The 23,740-nt window shown below is 43.7% G+C and overlaps 1 protein-coding gene across 9 annotated transcripts in view; it reads left to right on the forward strand.

Annotated features, from left to right (window-relative positions):
• RALGDS (ral guanine nucleotide dissociation stimulator) overlaps positions 1-23,740 on the forward strand; it is a 270,581-nt gene that overhangs the window by 200,491 nt on the left and 46,350 nt on the right. For 4 of the 9 annotated variants that reach the window (XM_063936737.1, XM_063936738.1, XM_063936739.1 and 1 more), the window contains exon 1: positions 10,325-11,170. The exons of the other annotated variants lie outside the window; for them this stretch is intronic. In XM_063936737.1, the coding sequence (XP_063792807.1) occupies positions 10,982-11,170 (189 nt within the window). In that variant the 5' untranslated portion in view covers positions 10,325-10,981. Of the gene's footprint in view, positions 1-10,324; positions 11,171-23,740 lie in introns of those variants that run through there. 9 annotated transcript variants of the gene reach the window in all.

Below are 23,740 nucleotides of genomic sequence, written 5' to 3' on the forward strand. Positions count from 1 at the left end.
CTTCCAGGAGTGGACAACTGGGAAGCAGACTTCCTCAGCAGACACAATCTCCATCCAGGAGAATGGGGCCTCCATCTGGAGGTGTTCACAGAGGGGACCAGTCTTTGGGGCGTGCCTCAAATAGACATGATGGCCTCACGTCTCAACAAGAAACTTCGGAGGTACTGTTCCAGGTCGAGAGACCCACATGCAGTGGCGGTGGATGCCCTGGTAACACAGTGGGTGTTAAAGTCAGTGTATGTGTTCCCTCCACTTCCTCTCATTCCAAGAATTCTAAAACTCATAAAGAGAACAAGGGTTCAGGCAATTCTCATTGCTCCGGACTGGCCAAGGAGAGCTTGGTACGTGGATCTTCTGGACTTACTACTGGAAGATCTGAGGCCTCTTCCTCTTTGCGAGGTTCTTCTGCAACAGGGGCCTTTCGCTTATCAAGACTTACCGCGGCTATGTTTGACGGCATGGAGGTTGAACGCCAGATCTTAGCCCGGAAGGGTATTCCGAGCAAGGTTATTCCTACCCTGATACAGGCTAGGAAAGGAGTAACGTCTAAACATTATTATCGCATTTGGAAAAAATATGTGTCTTGGTGTGAGTCCAAGAAGTTTCCTACGGTGGAGTTTCAACTTGGACAGTTTCTCCTCTTCCTACAAGCAGGTGTGGATATGGGCCTACGTTTGGGATCCATAAAGGTCCAGATTTTGGCTTTATCCATTTTCTTCCAGAAACAATTGGCTGCCCTCCCTGAGGTTCAGACTTCTTTGAAAGGGGTTCTGCACATCCAGCCTCCCTTTGTGGCACCAACGGCACCCTGGGATCTTAATGTGGTGTTGCATTTCCTGCAATCAGATTGGTTTGAGCCTTTACAGAAGGCTGAGATCAAGTTTCTCACATGGAAGGCTGTCACATTGTTGGCCTTAGCTTCTGCTCGACGTGTGTCGGAATTGGGGGCTTTGTCCTGTAAAAGCCCCTACTTAATCTTCCCCCATTTTTGTGTCATCTCTTCTAGGGGTGGACTATTCCACCCTGGGTAATCCTACGCTGAGCGCCCAAGATGGCTGCCGCACTTGGTACCTGTGAGGGTGGAATACACAACCCTTGGAAGTTATTACCCAAAATGCCTACACCAATCCTGCATTATGCTTTCTGTGTGCTTAAGCTTTTCTTTTATGTCTGTGTGGCTTATCTATTGTTGTATTACTTAAATCCTCTGTATCATGTGTATTGTTTTTGATGTCTGTAAAGCGCCTTGAGTCCTGTTGGAGAAAGAGCGCTATATAAATAAAATTATTATTATTATTATTATTATTATAAGATAGAGCTGAGCTCAGGACGCGTCAGCAGTTACTTCCAAAGGTTGTGCCGGCTTTTCATATCAACCAACCTATTGTGGTGCCAGTAGCTACAGACTCTTCGATTACATCAAAGTCCTTGGATGTTGTGAGGGCTTTGAAGATCTATGTGAAGAGGACTGCTCGTCACAGGAAATCGGACTGTTTGTCCTTTATGATCCCAAGAAAATTGGGTGTCCTGCTTCTAAGCAGACGATTTTTCGCTGGATCAGGTTCATTATTCAGCATGCATATTCTACGGCAGGATTTCCGTGTCCAAAATCTGTTGAGGCCCACTCTACTCGTAAGGTGGGTACTTCCTGGGCGGCTGCCCGGGGGGTCTCGGCTGTACAACTTTGCAGAGCGGCTACTTGGTCAGGGTCGAACATGTTTGCTAAGTTCTACAAGTTCAATACTTTGGCCTCTGAGGACCTAAAGTATGGTCAATCTGTTTTGCAGGAGCCTCCGCGCTCTCCCTCCCGTACTGGGAGCTTTGGTACATTCCCATGGTACTAATGTGGACCCCAGCATCCTCTAGGACGGCTGAGAAAATAGGATTTAATTACCTACCGGTAAATCCTTTTCTCGTAGTCCGTAGAGGATGCCGGGCGCCCACGCAGCGCTTCGTTATCCTGCAGTGGTTACTTGGTTCAGTACTGCTTTTTTCTTAGTTACGTACTGCGTTGTTACTTAGTTCAGTAATGTTATTCAGCTTTTGCTGAGTTTTCAAGCTAGTTAGCTTGATTTGCCTTGTTTGCATGAGCTGGTGTGAATCTCGCCACTATCTGTGTAAAATCCTTCTCTCTAAGTTGTCCGTCTCCTCGGGCACAGTTTCTAGACTGGATCTGGTAGGAGGGGCATAGAAGGAGGAGCCAGCCCACACTATTAAACTCTTAAAGTGCCAGTGGCTCCTAGTGGACCTGTCTATACCCCATGGTACTAATGTGGACCCCAGCATCCTTTACATACTACGAGAAAAGGATTTACCGGTGGGTAATGAAATCCTATTTTTACGATGAAGCAGAAATTGCGAGGCGCTCGCAATCTGCTTCATCAACTGGGGGAGGCGCCGGTCAGCATGCTGGGCGGCCTTGCCCAGCGATGGGCGGCCCCCAGCATGCGATCCAAAGGATAGCAAATTCTGCTGATTAGCAGAATTTGCTATCCTTACTGAATTAGCCCCATAACACAGAAGATTTAAGTAATACAGCAATAGACAAGCAACACAGACATTAAAAAAAAAAAAAAAAAAAAAGCTAGAGTGCACAATGGGGGTAATTCCAAGTTGATGGCAGCAGGAATTTGTTAGCAGTTGAGCAAAACCATGTGCACTGCAGGGGAGGCAGATATAACATGTGCAGAAAGAGTTAGATTTGGGTGGGTTATTTTGTTTCTGTGCAGGGTAAATACTGGCTGCTTTATTTTTTACACTGCAAATTAGATTGCAGATTGAACAGACCACACCCAAATCTAACTCTCTCTGCACATGTTAAATCTGCCTCCCCTGCAGTGCACATGGTTTTGCCCAACTGCTAAAAAAATTCCTGCTGCGATCAACTTGGAATTACCTCCAATAAGCATAATGCAGGATTGGTGTAGGCATTTTGAGTAATAACTTCCATGGGTTGTGTATTCCACCCTCACAGGTACCAGAGGAAGCAGCCATCTTGGGTGCACTGCGTAGGATTGCCGTGGGTGGAATAGTCTACCCATAGAAGAGATGACACAAAATATTGGTGATTATAGCATCCTAATGCTCAGAGTATGGTCCCAACAAAACTGTCAGTTCCATGTATTTTTCATCCCATCCACAAGCGTACCATATGAGGCAGCCATGTTGGGCGCACCACGAAGGTTACACTATGGGATTTGTGCCATACAAGGGCCCAATACATAGATGGGAAAACTGACACAGTAGTACCCTGTATGGAAAGATAGAATTTGTCTCAAACTTTTTATGTTCAACCCAAGGTAATTAGTTATCTAGCTATCTCAATTCCAGTCCCATGGACTGTTTATGAAAACTGGTACATAGGTAGGTTAAAAAAATATGTAGTAAGTGTAACCCAACAGGAACCAATCAGATGTTTACCTTCACTTTCTAAACTGCACTAGAAAAAAAATCGACCTGGTTGCTATAAGTTACAGCATTCGAGTCATCCAGACTAGCACCTGCTCGGAAACTACTTGCACTGCTGCAGCTTTGCTCTCTGTGTGTCTAACCCCACCTGTCACCTGTGCACCGGCTTTCATTAATGTCCTACTTTGCCTATCCTCTGTTCCATCCCTCGGGTCTAAAATAACAAGATACAAATTGTTCCAAAACGATGCCTGACTCACCTGTACCTGCAACGCACAAGCTGCACATTTATAAGCCCTCAGTTTATTGGGTGAGTTAGATAATTGCGAGAAGTCAATTTATATGACAACAAGTAGTTACTTGCGGTGACTTAAACCGCTCTGGAATTTCACCCCTGGTTTATCTCATTATATAAACATGATGATGAGAGTCATACATGTTTTCTCAGCTAAGTTTCAGTTTCCTGCACGTGCAGGTAGACAACACAGGATGCTCCTGGTTATCTCACTGAAGAGTGCTGTGCCCTTAAGACACTCAACATAAATAAACACCTTTAGAACTGAAAGGGGCAATAATACCCTTAATTTAGCAATACTGTCATTACAACTGTTATTGTACACATACACTTAGCAGTGAGCATAGCTTTTTCTGTAGTGGAGTGTGCTCTCAAGTTGCTGACCATTAAAAACTGGATAGATGGATGCCCAGAACCAAATTTTACTTATTATCTAACCAAGAAACTTCTAAATGATCCTATTATGTATGGATGAATGCATTCACACCTCAGATCTGGGATGATAGCATTTATTTTCACTAGGAAGAATCCTATTGGCCGAGGTTTTAAAAAGCTTTTGTTTTCACATAGTTTGGAAGAATACGGGTTTCTAAGTGATCGCCTTTCAGATAGAGAATCATTATCAATACTATTAGCCAAATGCTATTATCTATGGCAGTTTTTCCCAACCTCAGTCCTCAAGACACACTAAGGGGTATATTTACTAAAGTGTGGGTTTTTTAATAATGGAGATGTTGCCCATAGCAACCAATCAGAGTCTACTTATTATTTACCTTCTGGAAGATAATAGCTAGAATCTTTTTGGTTGATATGGGCAACATCTCCATTTCCAAAAACCCGCACTTTGATAAATATACCCCTAACAGTCCAGGTTTTAGTGATATCCATGCTTCAGTACAGATGGTTTCATTAAAATAACTTGGGTACTAATTACATCACCTGTGCTCAAGTATGGCTATCCTTAAAACCTGGACTGTTAGTGTGCCTTGAGGAGCGTGGTTGGGAACCCCTGATCTAAGGTCTCGCACAATATGGACATTATTATAAAGCACTGGACATGCAAAACCTAATAAATACACTTTATCAGTTGGTCCAAAAGGTAATGGACCTCATTCAGGTCAGGTTGGTGATGCTATTCATGTTGCAATGTACTGATTATCGGTACTTTGCGCGTGAGCAGGATTCTGCATATGCGCGAACTGGTCCTGCGATGTAGAACGCAGGACGGTAGCAGACTGTTAGTGATTGACAGTCTGCTGCCGTTTGGGGGAGAGGAGGGGGCAGCGATAGCCTCCATTTCCCAAAAAGGAGGCGTGTCACCGCTGTTTAGGGGGCGGGAAGAGGCCAGGGATCTCCTTCATTGGACAGAGATTTCCTGGCTTCTGAGACGGGCAGCTTGTTCGTACCCGTGAGGCAGCAAGGAAGCAGCAGCGATAACTACTCCAAAAGTATCTGAATTTGCCCCTGTATGCCTTCAGTGACAGTTGTGTCCGCTATAGAAAAGGAAACATGTTGTAATTATTAAATAAAATAATAATAATAATAATGGGAACTAATAAGACCGTCAGTAATGTACTGACTTTTTACTGACACAATGTTATGATGTACCAACATTTATACAAAATGTAAAATATATAAATGCATCGGCGTACATCCAAACTTCAGCCAATGGCAATTGAGGATGGAGGGCGTGGTTACACCACTGTTCTGCATTTTTTTACATGAGTTTATGGTGGTTTAACACAAATGAAAGAAATGTCCTGTTTGCAGGTCAGCAGGCTGCGCTGTTAATACTAAATAGTCTATATTTCATTTATAGTTAATATAAGACATTTATCGTATATAAGTGTTGCCGACCATTTTTAGTTATAGTTTTCAGACTGTTGTTGCTTAAAAATTAGATATTTTTGTGTTGCTTGATTTAATTTGTTTAGAATGTGTATAATCTGTACAATACTTTCTAGCTTTCCATAATTGAAAGGGCAAAATTAGACTGACCCAATATGTCCATATCCTTTGTAAAATGTCCTTTTCAAGGTCTGCGATTCAGAGCTGTCTTGCCTAAATCAGGACGGGATCCCCACAGTCGATAAGTCATTTTACATCTGAGGAAATTAAATTCTTGCAGCACGCAATTTAGAGACTGTAAATTGCACAAAACCACGTGAGTTGTAAATATAAACGTATAGATTTGTCCATCTCTATTTTTAATACAGGTTTAATTTCTTTATTCCCATAATACAGTACAGTTCATTTCTATGGCTATATAATGATGTCTGGTTAATCGGCAGCTTCACTGTGCATTACTTACTACCAAATGAACTTGTAAAAAATAACAACAGCAATTATTTAAGACTATCAGACAGATCTGAAAGTGATTATAAGCATCCTCCTTGTGAAGCTGCTTCCAGCTGTTCATTCCTCGATCTTTCCAATGAAAATAAACCACCAAAGCGAGAGGTGGGATTCAGTATCACAATGTTATTCTGTAATTAGTCGCTATTATGCTCTGTTTGTGTTTGTGAGTGCTCCTGAACATGTAGCCATGTAATCCTTCGACCCCTCACAAAACCACGCCGCCCAACAAAACGTAGATTTACTGATGGCTATTGACCACTCTCTCTGTTATCCGGTATCACAGTTCATCCATTTGCACATACTACTGTTTACAATAATGCTGAAAAAGTGCAGAACTAAAGAAGTTTATGATGACATTAAAAATCCCAGCCGCTGGATTGGCTGAAGGACAGGGCTGCTTTCCCAGAAACTTCCTGTTTTGTCCACATTCCACAGCGGAACACCACAGAGCAACAGCTCAGCACTTTTTCGGAAATATTAAGGAAATAGAGTTAAAACCCAACATCTTTTCAGTATATTTTTGTTGGCTCGAGTCTTGTAGCTCCAGTCTAAGCTGCTGATCTTTCTATAAAATTAGAATTCTATGGTGGCCCTTCAACCTGCGGCACTTAGCACTTCAATAACCTGTATCCTATAACATATGTCTTCTTGCCCTTACAGGTAGAACATGTGGTAGAGCATGTGATACACAATAGAACACACTCCAACATACAGTGGAGACAACAATTTTGTGAGCATTTCAGGTCAACTGGAAGTAGTGATACCTTCAAGACTTTCAACTTTAAAATGTTTCCCTTCGTGAGAGTTCCTGTAGGGGGGGAGGGGGGGCAGTAAATTGACCGCCTATCGGTATCCCGGAAGGCAGGATACCGACTCCGGAATCCCCGACTCCGGAATCCCATCTCCAGCTGCAATACCGGCGGTCAGAGTCCCAGGGGAGATGAGGGATGGGTACTTCTCGTTGCTGCCCCACAGCACCCAAATCAGCCAATGCCATAAGGGCAGCAACACTTGTGCCTCGTTTGATGGCACCGTTCGCAGTTAGGGCCTTAGCGGGATGCGAGTGGGTGACCTATTTTTTGGGAGACCCTCTCCATGTTCTGGGAAACTATGGCTCAAGACTGAAACAATATTAGTTGCACTCACAAAATGATGGCAAAAAAAAATGATATTTATACCTGCATATTCTGCAGCGCTCTACGGTAACAATAAAATATTTTATGTTAATTAGTATTTCAATAAAAAAAAGACACTTTAGTAATCATAAATGCAAACAACATTAATAATGTCCAGTTTCTTAACCTGGTTCTGGGATTGGCAGATGTTACTGAAAGCGTAATGTACAGGTTTAATGAAACAGAATGTGATTGTGCCGTTCCTGACTCCCTTTCTCACAATATAAGAGAATATTTGCATTACAGCCATGTTTCGCAGCATGTATTATTTACTTTTTGGCAGCGCTTTCTCTACATTTACATCCCAGTAAAGATAATAAGCTGCAGTTTTCCCAGAAATCGTGCATCTGCAAACATATGGAATGCACACACTTGGAACAGGGCTACAGTAATTTACTAACATAGTGCAAAGGATATTGGGCGTCATTCCGAGTTGTTCGCTCGCAAGCTGCTTTTAGCAGCTTTACACACGCTAAGCCGCCGCCTACTGGGAGTGAATTTTAGCTTATCAAAATTGCGAACGAAAGATTAGCAGAATTGCGAATAGACACTTCTTAGCAGTTTCTGAGTAGCTCCACACTTACTCGGCATCTGCGATCAGTTCAGTCAGTTTCGTTCCTGGTTTGACGTCACAAACACACCCAGCATTCGCCCAGACACTCCTCCGTTTCTTCAGACACTCCCGCGTTTTTCCCAGAAACGGTAGCGTTTTTTCACACACTCCCATAAAACGGCCAGTTTCCGCCCAGAAACACCCACTTCCTGTCAATCACATTACGATCACCAGAACGAAGAAAAAACCTCGTAATGCCGTGAGTAAAATACCTAACTCCATAGCAAATTTACTTGGCGCAGTCGCACTGCGGACATTGCGCATGCGCATTAGCGACTAATCGCTCCATTGCGAGAAAAAAATAACGAGCAAAAAACTCGGAATGACCCCCATTGTGCTGTAACCCTTAGCAACAAATCACATGTCCATTTTAATCTGTCTAAAACACTACACTGCTTTATGCTTGTTATTTGAGTCTTCACTGCTTTTTGCAAATGATAATAATTATGCAAAGAGAATTACTTATTAACAGTTATTTTACATAGCACACACATATTCCATAGCTCTTTACAAAAAAATATTTCATAGCAGTCCCTGCCCCAGTGGATTTTACAATTCAATTCAATGCACTACTGAATAGCGCCAGGAATGAAAGCCAGTGGTGTAACTATAAATTAGGCGCCCCCCGCCCAAAAAAAGTTTTTGCCAGCAGCCAATGAACCTGCCAGTATGTCTTTGGAGTGTGGGATGAAACTGGAGCATTCATTAAAAACCCACGCAAACACTGGGAGTACATACAAACTCTGCACATGTAGAGAACGATCGGAAATTTAGCTCATGATCTCAGTGCTGTGAGGCAGTAATGTTGACCAGTGGTACAATGTTATCAGTGGTACAGTTCACTGCTATCTAAAATATTAACTATTTGTTTAAAATGTTAGCATGTTGCATGTTTAATTTTGGTTTCTCATCTGCTAAGTGGGATGAGTGTATTGCCAAAACCTACCCTATGTATTAATGTATAACCGTTTAACCGTGGTATGGAGCTGCAGACACCTTAGGGCACCACATAAATAAAAGATAACAATTATACTGTATCAACCACAGCTTATAAAACTACATTAAAAGCTTGAGGGAAAATTGGTGTACTCAATAGTTTTCATGTGTTTTTGTAAAAAAAATTCTGATTGCATATGCGCAAACATAGTCTTAATTTTTGCTGCTGATTATTATTATTATTGTTGTTGTTGTTGTTATTCTACGACATTTTTCCTGGAAACTTTTCTTTGAGACATGAACTTGTCACAATTCCCAGGTGTTGGTGTAAAAGTCTGGGTACGCACTTAGCGATGAGTGTACCCATCCGGCGGCATGGCAGACAGAAGGATATATCACTTGATATATTGTTCACGGGCGCATTCCCTTGTATCCCGTCATTTGCCGGGTCGTCCCGCCGTGTGCACAGCACGCCCAACGTGGTGACCCGGCAAACGACCCGTATGAGTGCGCAGTAGTGGGTAAACACTAGATGATGTGCCCGATATGACGGTCCGATACGCCGAATTGGATGACATATCGCTGAGTGTGTACCCAGCTTAAAGCTGGCTACATATTAGACGATGTGTACCCAGCACGACATTGCGGGCGATGGGACCCAGCATCGGCGAGTGCAGTGACGGTGGGGGGGGGGGGGTTAGCGGGGCCATGCTGCATTCGGCAGCATGGCATCGTTAGTGACACCCCCAGAATGAGCTGTATGTATAGACGATGGGGTATGTCGCTAGTGATCCGCAGGAGCGCGCAGCACTAGCATACCCTCCAACTGTACAACTGTACCTTTTTTGGCAGGTACAGGACCTTTTTTTTATGGCCTGTAACGATTTTTGGCTCTCCAAACTTCCATTGAAAGTATAGGAAAAGCTCTTTACCCGTGGTCACGCTCCCTTTTCGATTTGTACCGATTTTTATGTGTAAAATGTTGGAGGGTATGCACTAGCGATGTAGTGGGTACACATCAGGACACTTTGTCCTATCGTCTTGTTTTCGGGCAAATCACTCAAATTGTCCGCTAATGTGTTCCCTTTACTCAGTGACACAGCCGGGCGTGCTGCTGTATACCAGTTACCATATGTTATTAACAATAAGTATTATTTATGTAGAAACATTTATATAGTGCCAGCATATTCTGTAGCGCTTTACATGGTGACATTATCTAAGATAACTTTTCAGGAATGATTCTTTAAAACAGGGGCCTGTGCCTGTAAATCAGGAACTGCTGGAAACTAGATGGACAGATATTCCCCCCAGGGCGTAAAAATGTGTATTCTGTCTCCATTCAGAAGCAGCAATAGTCCTGCCCTGCTCAGCCATGCAGGCTGCAGCTAGAGGCGCCCAGTCCTTGCTGTATCCAGTCCGGGTTTTGTCACCAGCCCAGCAGCCTCTCTTTCTCTCTCTCTCATTCCATATGCGAGGGTGACGACAGCTGTGGCACGTCACGGTGTGGGCGGGCCCCGAGCTGCCAGTGTGAATGGCAAAGCTGGAAAATCCTTCACAACATAGCAGTATACACAGGGAGAGAAGGAGGAGGAGTGCTGAGCCCGGCACTGAGGCAGAGCGATACTCCCCGGATCATAGCTCCCTGTACAGGACACTCAGCCCGGAGGAAACCAGTGCAAGGAATCAGTGCTCCCCATACAAGACGCACAGCACAGAGGATATCAGCAACAGGGATCAAAGCTGCACACTAGCCACTCAGCGCTGAGACCAATGCAAGAGATCGCTGTTCCCTCCAGGTTACTCAGCACAGAAGATACCAGTATAAGGGATCACAGCTCTCTACAGATCACACAGCACAGAGGATACCAGTAGCAGGGACCATAGATCCCTACTGACCACTCAGCACAGCACAGAGGATACCAGCCAGTATTAGGGATCACTGCTCCCTACTAATCAGTGAATAGAGTGGCACAGCACAGAGGATCCCAGTGCCAGGGACCACAGCTCCCTGCAGACCAGTGAATAGAGTGGCACAGCACAGTGGGTCACTGGGATCATAGTACTGGAGAGCCAGAATAGGGTATCACAGCCCTATATATCTCTCCCTGCCAGGGAGGGAGACTCCTAGTCCAGTGCTACTCCAGACTGAGCTCTACCCTTTGGAGATGCTGAACTGACAGTACCCCACTATTCCCCATGATCTTCCTAATGTTGCTGGAGCCCCACCATGACAAGACCACCACCGCCACCCCGGAGAAGATGTTTGATGGCTCCAGAAAGACCAGAAGTTTATGGGATGGAGTGAAGCTGGAGGTGGCAGGGGACAGCAGCCCTGTGGTCCTGAGCAGCTTCACCCAGCTAGACCCTGACCTGCCCCCTCTGGAGGTGAGATCAAAGCTTTCATGTTTATGGAGCCTCTGTAGCGCAGACCATGGCCTGTAACAATCATTGGCCTCATTACTGCTCAGATACAGTTACATGTAATAATTTGTGCATTAGGCAGCATTAACCAATTACTTGCTGGATGCTGGCACCCAAAATCATACATACACAACAGGAGGCGTGAGGTGGTGTCTGTATGTCTTCCAGTGAATCAGAGTAACAACTATTTGTTTGGTTGCTTTAAGTGAAAGTGCATTGTTTATCCTCTTTATCTGTAATGGGATACATGTGGAATGACGAGTAGGTTACCCATTCTTTGCTAGTTAGAAAACTGGTTCCTCTAGTAGAGAGAAATGGTTAACAAATTGCTAGCTCCTTTGGTATAAAGAGATTTTGCCTCCTACATGCATTGTGTGTATTTGCGTATGTGTTATATTTGCACCCTTCCCTCTTGAGCCAAAGGGTTTGTGTTGGCACTGGCATTCCATCGGGTTAAATTCTGGTGACAGATGGAATTTTAATCATTCGGTGGATTATGGTGGATGGAAAAACCACATCGATTTCACATGGGTCGGTTTATTGGATGGTTTTGGCATCCAGAGACCTGCACTGTGAAAGGGCTTTTGCTGATCAAAGAGAAGAGGGAGCAGACAGTGTATTGTGCCAACTATAGCATTACCATTGTGCAGCTATTTCCATGCTAATACTGTCCTTGGGAACAACGTATGTGCAATATATTGTAAGACGGCGGTAACTGGTGACTGACACATCAGTAATGTTATTCTGCCAATAATTGTGGCATAGACTGTATCAGTCCCTCTGTGATAAATAAACATATATAGTATGGAAACCCCTTGTATCAACAAGAAGCATCCCTCTATTAGTTTGTTGGGCTTTTCAGCCTGGGGGAACCATGGGTGGGGGCTGTGTTATATTCAGCAAATCTAGGAAGGAAAATAAAAAGTAATTCAATCCTTTGTGACCCTCCCATCACTGTTTTTGGCAGAATGTTGGTGCCTGCTCAGGCAAATGTTTGTCCTGTAATTATTCTGGCCTTTGGCCATTATTGGGCTGTATATTCTGAGTGTGAAGAAAACATCCGATACCTCCAGCTATGCTCTGCCCTTGTTCAGGCTCCCTGTTGATACTTCTTAATTATATCTGCAGATTACTTTCTGCAGAATTTCTACTCGGCCTGGCAGAGTTTTACCGCTGAACACCCACTGGGCGATGAATGCATCATTTCATGTGATGAGCCAGCTAACTCAATTCATAGGTCGCATAAGAGAGAGGATTCTGGAATTGTGTGGGAAGTGTCATTAGGGTTTTAAATGTGACTCTGAACTTATGTGATATACCGTATATATAATATATATATATATAATATAAATTTCTCTTGCCCGGACTCTTGATGGGGCAGTACACTAAAATAGCATCTTGTAATGTTTGCAAATGTATTTATACAACTTATTCCATCACGTTATTAGACAGTAAGTACTTTCTATCTTCCGCTAAGTGTGTGTGTGTGTGTGTGTGGTCTGGCCAACTCGCAGTTTAATTTTTGTTGGCCTTTAATTATAGTAAATAGTGCTGTTTGGAGTCTGCCTGAGGCACAGAAAGATAAGGTAGTTATAAGATAACTCTGCAGACTTCTATGTGATGTAATGCAATGTGTTCTTCAGAACACATTGCATATCAGTTTGCTATTACTACAATCTGGAGAGGAGGGTCAATGTAGCAGCCCCCTGATACTCTTTCGGGGAAATATAACCTAACAAACAGAACCAACAGTCATGCTTAATGCACTCATTCCTCCCTATGCAGAATGGTGGGTCATTAGTTCTTGCGAGAACATTTAGGAGATTTAAATATCCCTGCTGCCGATATGTCAGGAATGACTGTGGTCGATAGGACTTTTGGTCAATTGTTTTCAATGAGGGAATTGTCTGACAGCCGGATTTGCTCTGTGATCACGGTGCTTTTGAACATCTCCCTATAGCATTTGGCCTGTTTTTCTAAGTTCTATACATTTTTTTTTTTTATTTACCTAATTTCACTTAATTAATAAAGCTTTGTTTACATTGGCGCTTTCCGGGGGTATATTCAAACCATGGCAGGGGTAGTAGGAACGCATCAAAAAGTAAGGTTTGCAGATCCCTATGGCGAATGCACCCTGTGTGCCTGCAGGCGTTCACCGTGAACATTCGATGGGTCATTTGGCATGTTGAAAATCCCTGTGCTGAAAAGCCATGAGCCAAGCTTGCGTTTTATTTTACAGAAATAATGGATTGCATTAAAAGGATAAAGCAAGCCCTTGCCAAAGGCGTTTTGCAGCTGTGTCACTAGTACGCACAATATACAGGATTTCGTTTATCAGGAGGTTTCTCAATGAAATTGGCAATATATTTTAAAGTATTAATATTTTAAGACTATGTATCCTGGATACCGAGAGGTTAACAGGGTAGAGAAGGCAGAAGGGGCTCTTGTTTATACTCTGTTGAGTTCAAAGGGAGGGGATACAGTTTGTGGTCTCCCCCTTAACCCTCTTACCCACCCCCTACAAATCACATGGCCCTGCTAATGCTTTGCAGATGCTGGCTCCTTATTATCTGCCTCAACAAATTCCACTGCATCCTTTCTCTCTCTGGGATACAAGAATGGGAGAGCGGAGGCCTTCCTGCTGACTGCTGATGTGATACATTTCTCCACACCGTGGAATGGCACCACATGCACACCGGGCATGGAGGAGAAGGAGTTGCAGAGGCACAATAAATCTATGCAATCCATTTAAAGTGTACCTATCCATTCACAATCCAGCATTTTACATCACTGAGGTGCAAGGCATTTTCTGGCTTGTTCCTCAGTGTTGTCGGCATATCCTAGTGAAGCTGGTGCAGTCCACAAAATGGCTACCGTCACACAAGGATGTATCACACCGTTGGAGGGAATTCACTTAAATGCAATGAGCCTCCGTGTATTGTCGCGAAGTAGAGCTGACATTGGGGTGTGAGGGAAAACTAGCAATGCCATTGGGCATGATGTGCCATTCAAAACTGCTCATCACGTCCATTGGACTTCATTGAATTCCCATCTTAGGGGGTAATTCCAAGTTGATCGCAGCAGGATTTTTGATAGCAATTGGGCAAAACCATGTGCACTGCAGGGGAGGCAGATATAACATGTGCAGAGAGAGTAAGATTTGGGTGGGTTATTTTGTTTCTGTGCAGGGTAAATACTGGCTGCTTTATTTTTACACTGCAAATTAGATTGCAGATTGAACACACCCCACCCAAATCTAACTCTCTCGGCACATGTTATATCTGCCTCCCCTGCAGTGCACATGGGGGGTAATTCCAAGTTGATCGCAGCAGGACATTTTTTAGCAGTTGGGCAAAACCATGTGCACTGCAGGGGGGCAGATATAACATGTGCAGAAAGAGTTAGATTTGGGTGGGTTATTTTGTTTCTGTTCAGGGTAAATACTGGCTGCTTTATTTTTACACTGCAAATTAGATTGCAGATTGAACACACCCCACCCAAATCTAACTCTCTCTGCAAATGTTATATCTGCCTCCAACTGCAGTGCACATGGTTTTGCCCAGTTGCTAAAAAATGTCCTGCTGCGATCAACTTGGAATTACCCCCCATGGTTTTGCCCAATTGCTAACAAAAATCCTGCTGCGATCAACTTGGAATTACCCCCTTTGTGAGAGAGAAAGTGGAGAAGTTGCCCATAGCAACCGATTTTAGCACATTCTATAAAATGAGAGGTACATTTTATCATTCCTGAAGGTTTGATACATCTCCTCAAATAATGAAAACTTGTACTCTAAACTAAAGGGAACCCTCTAGAAAGCTGACGTAAAGAAAACACAACAAAAAGTGCCTACATTTCTACCTCATAAACATTTCCCATGTTTGTGTACTTCGAGTGTGAATTTAATTTGTTTAATCTCATCCCACTTTATAGAGTGCATTCGGTCATATTAGAACCGTCAGTGGTTTTGCATGAAATATTTCAAAAATTGACAACGATTTCTGTTGTATTTCAATAAGGTCTATTCATGAAGCAGTGAAAAGAGTGGAGAAGTTGCCCATGGCAACCAATCAGCTGCTACGTATAATTTTATAGAATACACTTGATAAATGTTACTTCAGTGCTGATTGGTTGCCGTGGCCAACTTCTCCACTCTTTTCACTGCTTCATGAATAGACCTATATGTCATTTATAGCATATTAATGTCTTAATTATCAATAATCATCTATTGTTTGGTTTCCTTTCTTAATTTCCTCCCTGTTCCATTTTTCCTCCTTTGTTGCAACAATGACTCCACCCTCTATTAAAGCGCATCATATTGCAGCAATACAATATCTAATTATAGACAGTTGTCAAAGTGATCAGTCTATTACATATTACATTTTCTACATTTTTGTTTCTTATGTAAAGGGAGATCCGAGGTTGGGTGTGACCTCTTACGTTGTATTATTTCCTAGCAGCTGCGTTACCTTTATTGCTTATTTACGTCAGTGAAGGTTATGTACAGAATAATCTCTTGCAGACACAATACATGTGATACATTACCCCAGTGGGAAAAGTCTGAATTGTCTCTTATATCTCTATGTTGTAATAAATTACATTATAGGCTTTTTATACCTTTAAATGGCCGGATTACTTGTGATAAAGTATTAAAGAAACCGGGTTTCCACTGCACTCTGGTCTATATTCAGTTAAATTTGATGATAAACACCTTTAGAATAACCTTGAAGGAAGTGAGAAATGTATTCCCCACCTTTTTCAATGCTTGACAAGCAAGGCTTTAGGAATATTTAATAGACATGGTAGCTTATGTTGCCTTCTATAACTTTGTAGCAATTCATGCAAAGGACACATCATTGGTAGCCAGAGGGATATAACATGCATTATTTTACAATGGATTGCTAGCTCCTTGGCAGTGAAGGCGAGATTTTAGTACAACACAGCTGTTTTTGATTTGCTGATCAGATTAATCCGCCTCATTTACTGCACACAGAATATCATCTTCCTGTGTTTTTTAATTGATTTGATCTGGTCATTGTTACGTGAACAACATCACATTCTGCATTTGCTGGATCACCAATTAGTGCCTTCAGTATTATCACACCCTGTAAATTGTCATTGTGTTTAGGACTGAAGTGAGCTGATCACATTTCCCAAGCTTATGATGCCTATTGACTGACTGTCATTGTGGCTGTTAATGGGCTGGGGTGCACAAATCCTTTTATTTTTATCTAGCTATAAAATGTATGTGTGTGTATATATATAATATATATATATATATATATATATATATATATATATATATATATATATATATATATATATATATATATATATATATATATATATATATTGTGTGTGTCACTAGATTGATTACTGCAAGTTACAGTGTGGGTTGTAGGCTATTATATGTGTAAAGGGGGGTACTCACGGAGCGATAGTCTAAGCAATCTGACTAGAATGCTTAGAATTTAAGCATGATCACTCCGTGTGTACCCCCGATAGCGATGCGCAGCCCCGCGCATCACTATCGCTGCTGCTAGATTGGCCTGCCGTGCAGGCCAATCTAGCAGGTCGCTCACTTCACACCCTGGGTGAAATGAGCGGCCCCCCCGTCTCCCCCCGCGCGCTCAGCACACATCTCTCCCACATCGGCTAGTCTATTTGGGCCTTTAGATAGTAAAGTGGAAATACAGATAATACCTAGGCTTACCATAATATCCATTTAAACCGGGACACTCATGAATTGCACAGGTTCTGTGGCTAGTTGACTTTAAGCCTGCATTTCACCTGGTTTCAAGCAGCCACAGAACCTGTGTAAATCATGAGTGTTCCAGTTTAAAGGGCTAGTATGATAAGCCTAATAATGCCTGTTGTGTTTCCCCTTCTGTGATAGGCCAGTTAAACTTCCCACCCCGTGTGGTTAAATGCTTAACTATATATATATATATATATATATATATATATATATATATATATTTATCACACACACACACACACACACACACACACACACACACACACACACACACACACACACACACACACACACACACACACGTATATACTATATCCCTGGTAGAGATTGGGTGAAAATTTGTCAAGAAACTGGAAGCTCAGCAGAACAACCAAATCATTTTACTCCTTATCTGTGATAGAGTTTAATGTTTACCTTCAGCGACCTGTAACCCAGCATAGTAACTTATCTCTCTTTAAAAATAATGATTCTGTGTGAATGGGAAGTATGCCACAGGTTACATTTCTACAGTGCATTTTTTGTTTTACTACACCGTCTTTTTGAGCTTAGAAATCAAGAAGAAAAGGAAAGCATTAAGTGTTTTACTGTGAATATCCCTTTTTTTGGCTGCTGTTTAAACATTCTGGTAAGTGCAGCGTTATAAGAAGTAAATTGTTTTGCAGAAAGCAACATAAAAGAACCATATGAAATACTGGAATTCTATGCCTTCCTTGCTTTCCATGTCTAAAATCCAGTTTATTATTCCTGGCCGGGCTTTCTAACCATCTGTGGATTCCTGTGGCTCCCCAGGATGCTCGACTGTTATAGAGGAGGGGAAAAAAGTTACTGTAAAAAATGTAATAACCCCCCTCCCCAAACTGTTATTGAAACATAATTGCATAAGCTGCAATTGCTATACAGTATTAATAAGGATTATTTCATTGTTTGCGGCCTAATACAGCACCCAGCCTACAATCGGTATGCAGTCAGCATCCCAGCAGCCATGTGACCAACAACAATCTTTATCCATACAATTACATTATTACATAAGTTATCCTTTTGTCAACAAGATGAACATTTAGCATGTTTACAGCATGTAAATGGATGATTTGTGAATTTGAAGTTCCAGGACCATTAAAAGACAGTTGGAAAACCAGCATAGATGGTGAATTTGTTTTTCTGAAGCCGAGTGTTTACTCCATCTTGCAAAAGACAGTGGCTTATTTTAGTACCATGGCTGAAATTAGAGAAATGTGATGTTACCCCTACAAGCCAGAAATCAGATGTTGTGTTTGATCATCCCAGAGTACGTCACGCTAATTAAAGCAGTTATCAGATGGGTTTCTATGCTTATTGTGTTACTAAGTAATAAAATAATGCTTTTTTTTTTTTTTTTTTTACATATTTGGTATCTTTTTTAACACAGTGTATTTAAAATACATGTAAGGTAAGCAGCTTGGTGGACAGTACAGTGGTTAGCATCAGTACCTGACAATTCTGGAGTTATGGGTTTGTTTACGACCAGTTCTCTATCTGTGTGGAGTTTATACGTTCTCATGTTTGCTTAGATTTTCCAGTTACCTTCCACAATCCAAGGTTAGCTTTACATTATGTAGTCAGAGATGTAGATTGTAAGCTCCACCGTGGGACTTCTGTGAATGATTATATATTCTCGTTGGTTTTCTGTGGTGAAAGTGTCATTTACTCCTTAATGCTGCGCTTCATTCACTCATGACTGCCTCAGAGTCTGCCACAGCAGTATCTGGAACAGGTGGGAGACATGTAATTACAGATACGGTGATGTAGCAGTAAAAATGTTGATATAAAGGAACCACAAGTTCAGCAGTTTTTGTGTGTAGCCCTCTGTTGTATGACGCTTTCCAGGAGATGTATCAAACCTAGGAGAGAGATAAAGTGCAGAGAGATAAACTACCAACTGATCAGCTCCTCTATTTTTTTCAAACACTAAAATGTCAGTTAGAAGCTGATTGATTGATACTTTCTCTCTCGCCTCTTATAGGTCCAGATTTATCAAGCCTTGGAGAGTGATAAATAGCACACTGATAAAGTACCAGCCAATCAGCTCCTAGCTTACATGTGACAGGCTGTGTTTGAAAAATGACAGGAGCTGACTGGTTGGTACTTTATCACTGTGATACTTATCACTCTCCAAGGCATGATAAATCTGAGCCTAAATCTCTTCAAGCTATGATACAACACCCCCTTTCCCCCTCCTCCAGATTAGAAGCGGCTGTAATTGTAGTGTACCTACAGCCTATACAGTGCTGGCAGCATTTGTGCTCTCTTCCAATTTTCAGTTTTTCAGATCACGAACTGGTTACAATACTGAGGCATGTGACAAAAAACACCTCATGCCTCAGTGACATACTAGTGCAGAGGTTCCCAAATGTGGTCCTCAAATTGACTGAGGTACTAATTTAATCTACCTTTAGCGAAGCATGGATATACTTAAAACCTGGACCATTGGGGTGCCTTTAGACCTCAATTTGCTACTTCTATACTAGTGAATTAATGAGCTATTATCTTCTGAAGAATGGTTCAGAACTTCACTGTGCGTATGTGAGTGGTCCATTTTAATACTTTATTATTTATTGCTTATTAACCTGTTTTCTCTAACGTCCTAAGTGGATGCTGGGGACTCCGTCAGGACCATGGGGAATAGCGGCTCCGCAGGAGACAGGGCACAAAAATAAAGCTTTAGGATCAGGTGGTGTGTACTGGCTCCTCCCCCTATGACCCTCCTCCAAGCCTCAGTTAGGTTTTTGTGCCCGTCCGAGCAGGGTGCAATCTAGGTGGCTCTCTTAAAGAGCTGCTTAGAAAAAGTTTTTTAGGTTTTTTATTTTCAGTGAGTCCTGCTGGCAACAGGCTCACTGCATCGAGGGACTTAGGGGAGAGAATTTCAACTCACCTGCGTACAGGATGGATTGGATTCTTAGGCTACTGGACACCATTAGCTCCAGAGGGAGTCGGAACACAGGTCTCACCCTGGGGTTCGTCCCGGAGCCGCGCCGCCGACCCCCCTTACAGATGCTGAAGATTGAAGGTCCGGAAACAGGCGGCAGAAGGCTCTTCAGTCTTCATGAAGGTAGCGCACAGCACTGCAGCTGTGCGCCATTGTTGTCACACACTTCACACCAAGCGGTCACGGAGGGTGCAGGGCGCTGCTGGGGGCGCCCTGGGCAGCAATATTTTATTACCTTAAGGCAAAAGAATACATCACATATAGCCATTAAGGCTATATGTATGTATTTAACCCATGCCAATTATCTAAATCCACGGGAGGAAAGCCCGCCGAAATAGGGGGCGGGGCTTATTCTCCTCAGCACACAGCGCCATTTTCCTGCTCAGCTCCGCTGTGAGGAAGGCTCCCAGGACTCTCCCCTGCACTGCACTACAGAAACAGGGTAAAACAGAGAGGGGGGGCATTTTTTGGCGATATACTGGATATATTTAAGCTGCTATAAGGAACAACACTTATATAAGGTTGTTCCCATATATATTATAGCGCTTGGGTGTGTGCTGGCAAACTCTCCCTCTGTCTCCCCAAAGGGCTAGTGGGGTCCTGTCTTCGATAAGAGCATTCCCTGTGTGTCTGCTGTGTGTCGGTACGTGTGTGTCGACATGTATGAGGACGATGTTGGCGTGGAGGCAGAGCAATTGCCGATAATGGTGATGTCACCCCCCAGGGAGTCGACACCGGAATGGATGGCTTTGTTTATGGAATTACGTGATAATGTCAGCACATTACAAAAATCAGTTGACGACATGAGACGGCCGGCAAACCAGTTAGTACCTGCCCAGGCGTCTCAGACACCGTCAGGGGCTGTAAAGCGCCCTTTACCTCAGTCGGTCGACACAGACCCAGACACAGACACTGAATCTAGTGTCGACGGTGATGAAACAAACGTATTTTCAAGTAGGGCCACACGTTATATGATCACGGCAATGAAGGAGGCTTTGCATATCTCTGATGCTGCAAGTACCACAAAAAGGGGTATTATGTGGGGGGTGAAAAAACTACCTGTAGTTTTTCCTGAATCAGAGGAATTAAATGATGTATGTGATGAAGCGTGGTTTAACCCAGATAGAAAAATGCTAATTTCAAAAAAGTTATTAGCATTATACCCTTTCCCGCCAGAGGTTAGGGCGCGCTGGGAAACACCCCCTAGGGTGGATAAGGCGCTCACACGCTTATCAAAACAAGTGGCGTTACCGTCTCCGGATACGGCCGCCCTCAAGGATCCAGCAGATAGAAGACTGGAAACTACCCTAAAAAGTATATACACACATACTGGTGTTATACTGCGACCGGCCATCGCCTCAGCCTGGATGTGCAGTGCTGGGGTCGTCTGGTTGGATTCCCTGACTGAAAATATTGATACCCTGGATAGGGACAGTATTTTATTGACTATAGAGCAATTAAAGGATGCTTTCCTTTTATATGCGAGATGCGCAGAGAGATATTTGCACTCTGGCATCGAGAGTAAATGCGATGTCCATATCTGCCAGAAGGAGTTTATGGACGCGACAGTGGTCAGGTGATGCGGATTCCAAACGACATATGGAAGTATTGCCGTATAAAGGGGAGGAATTATTTGGCGTCGGTCTATCGGATCTGGTGGCCACGGCAACTGCCGGAAAATCCACCTTTTTACCTCAGACCCCCTCCCAACAGAAAAAGACACCGTCTTTTCAGCCGCAGTCCTTTCGGTCCTATAAGAACAAGCGGACAAAAGGACAGTCATATCTGCCTAGGGGCAGAGGAAGGGGTAAGAGAGGACAGCAAGCAGCCCCTGCCCAGGAACAGAAGCCCTCCCAGGGTTCTGCAAAGCCCTCAGCATGACGCTGGGGCCTTACAAGCGGACTCAGGAACGGTGGGGGGTCGACTCAAGAATTTCAGCGCACAGTGGGCTTGCTCACAGGTGGACCCCTGGATTCTGCAGGTAGTATCTCAGGGTTACAGGTTGGAATTCGAGAAGTCTCCCCCTCGCCGGTTCCTAAAGTCTGCTTTGCCAACGTCTCCCTCAGACAGGGCGACGGTATTGGAAGCCATTCACAAGCTGTTTGCTCAGCAGGTGATAGTCAAGGTACCCCTCCTACAACAGGGAAAGGGGTATTACTCCACGCTATTTGTGGTACCGAAGCCGGACGGCTCGGTAAGACCTATTCTAAATCTGAAATCTTTGAACCTGTACATACAAAAATTCAAGTTCAAGATGGAGTCACTCAGAGCAGTGATAGCGAATCTGGAAGAAGGGGACTTTATGGTGTCCCTGGACATAAAGGATGCTTACCTGCATGTCCCAATTTGCCCTTCACATCAAGGGTACCTCAGGTTCGTGGTGCAAAACTGTCATTATCAGTTTCAGACGCTGCCGTTTGGATTGTCCACGGCACCTCGGGTCTTTACCAAGGTAATGGCCGAAATGATGATTCTTCTGCGAAGAAGAGGCGTATTAATTATCCCTTACTTGGACGATCTCCTGATAAGGGCAAGGTCCAGAGAACAGCTGGAGGACGGAGTAGCACTAACCCAAGTAGTGCTGCAACAACACGGGTGGATTCTGAATTTTCCAAAATCTCAGTTGACCCCGACAACACGTCTGCTGTTCCTGGGAATGATTCTGGACACGGTTCAGAAAAAGGTGTTTCTTCCGGAGGAGAAAGCCAGGGAGTTATCCGAACTTGTCAGGAACCTCCTAAAACCAGGGACAGTGTCTGTACATCAATGCACAAGAGTCCTGGGAAAGATGGTGGCTTCTTACGAAGCGATTCCATTCGGCAGATTCCACGCACGAACTTTTCAGTGGGATCTGCTGGACAAATGGTCCGGATCGCATCTGCAGATGCATCAGCGGATAACCTTATCGCCACGGACAAGGGTGTCTCTTCTGTGGTGGTTGCAGAGTGCTCATCTGTTAGAGGGCCGCAGATTCGGTATACAGGACTGGGTCCTGGTGACCACGGATGCCAGTCTGAGAGGCTGGGGAGCGGTCACACAAGGAAGAAACTTCCAGGGAGTATGGTCAAGCCTGGAGATGTCTCTTCACATAAATATACTGGAGCTAAGAGCGATTTACAATGCTCTAAGTCTGGCAAAACCCCTGCTTCAGGGTCAGCCGGTGTTGATCCAGTCGGACAACATCACGGCAGTCGCCCACGTAAACAGACAGGGCGGCACAAGAAGCAGGACAGCAATGGCAGAAGCTGCAAGGATTCTTCGCTGGGCGGAAGATCATGTGATAGCACTGTCAGCAGTATTCATTCCGGGAGTGGACAACTGGGAAGCAGACTTCCTCAGCAGACACGATCTACACCCGGGAGAGTGGGGACTTCATCCAGAAGTCTTCCACATGATTGTGAACCGTTGGGAAAAACCAATGGTGGATATGATGGCGTCCCGCCTCAACAAAAAACTGGACAGGTATTGCGCCAGGTCAAGAGATCCTCAGGCAATAGCTGTGGACGCTCTGGTAACACCGTGGGTGTTCCAGTCAGTGTATGTGTTCCCTCCTCTGCCTCTCATACCAAAAGTACTGAGAATTATACGGCAGAAGGGAGTAAGAACGATACTAGTGGCTCCGGATTGGCCAAGAAGAACTTGGTACTCGGAACTTCAAGAGATGCTCACGGAGGATCCGTGGCCTCTACCTCTAAGACGGGACCTGCTTCAGCAGGGACCGTGTCTATTCCAAGACTTACCGCGGCTGCGTTTGACGGCATGGCGGTTGAACGCCGAATTCTAAAGGAAAAAGGCATTCCGGAAGAGGTCATTCCT

This window comes from Pseudophryne corroboree, chromosome 8 (assembly GCF_028390025.1).
Source record: "Pseudophryne corroboree isolate aPseCor3 chromosome 8, aPseCor3.hap2, whole genome shotgun sequence".
NCBI lineage: Eukaryota > Metazoa > Chordata > Amphibia > Anura > Myobatrachidae > Pseudophryne > Pseudophryne corroboree.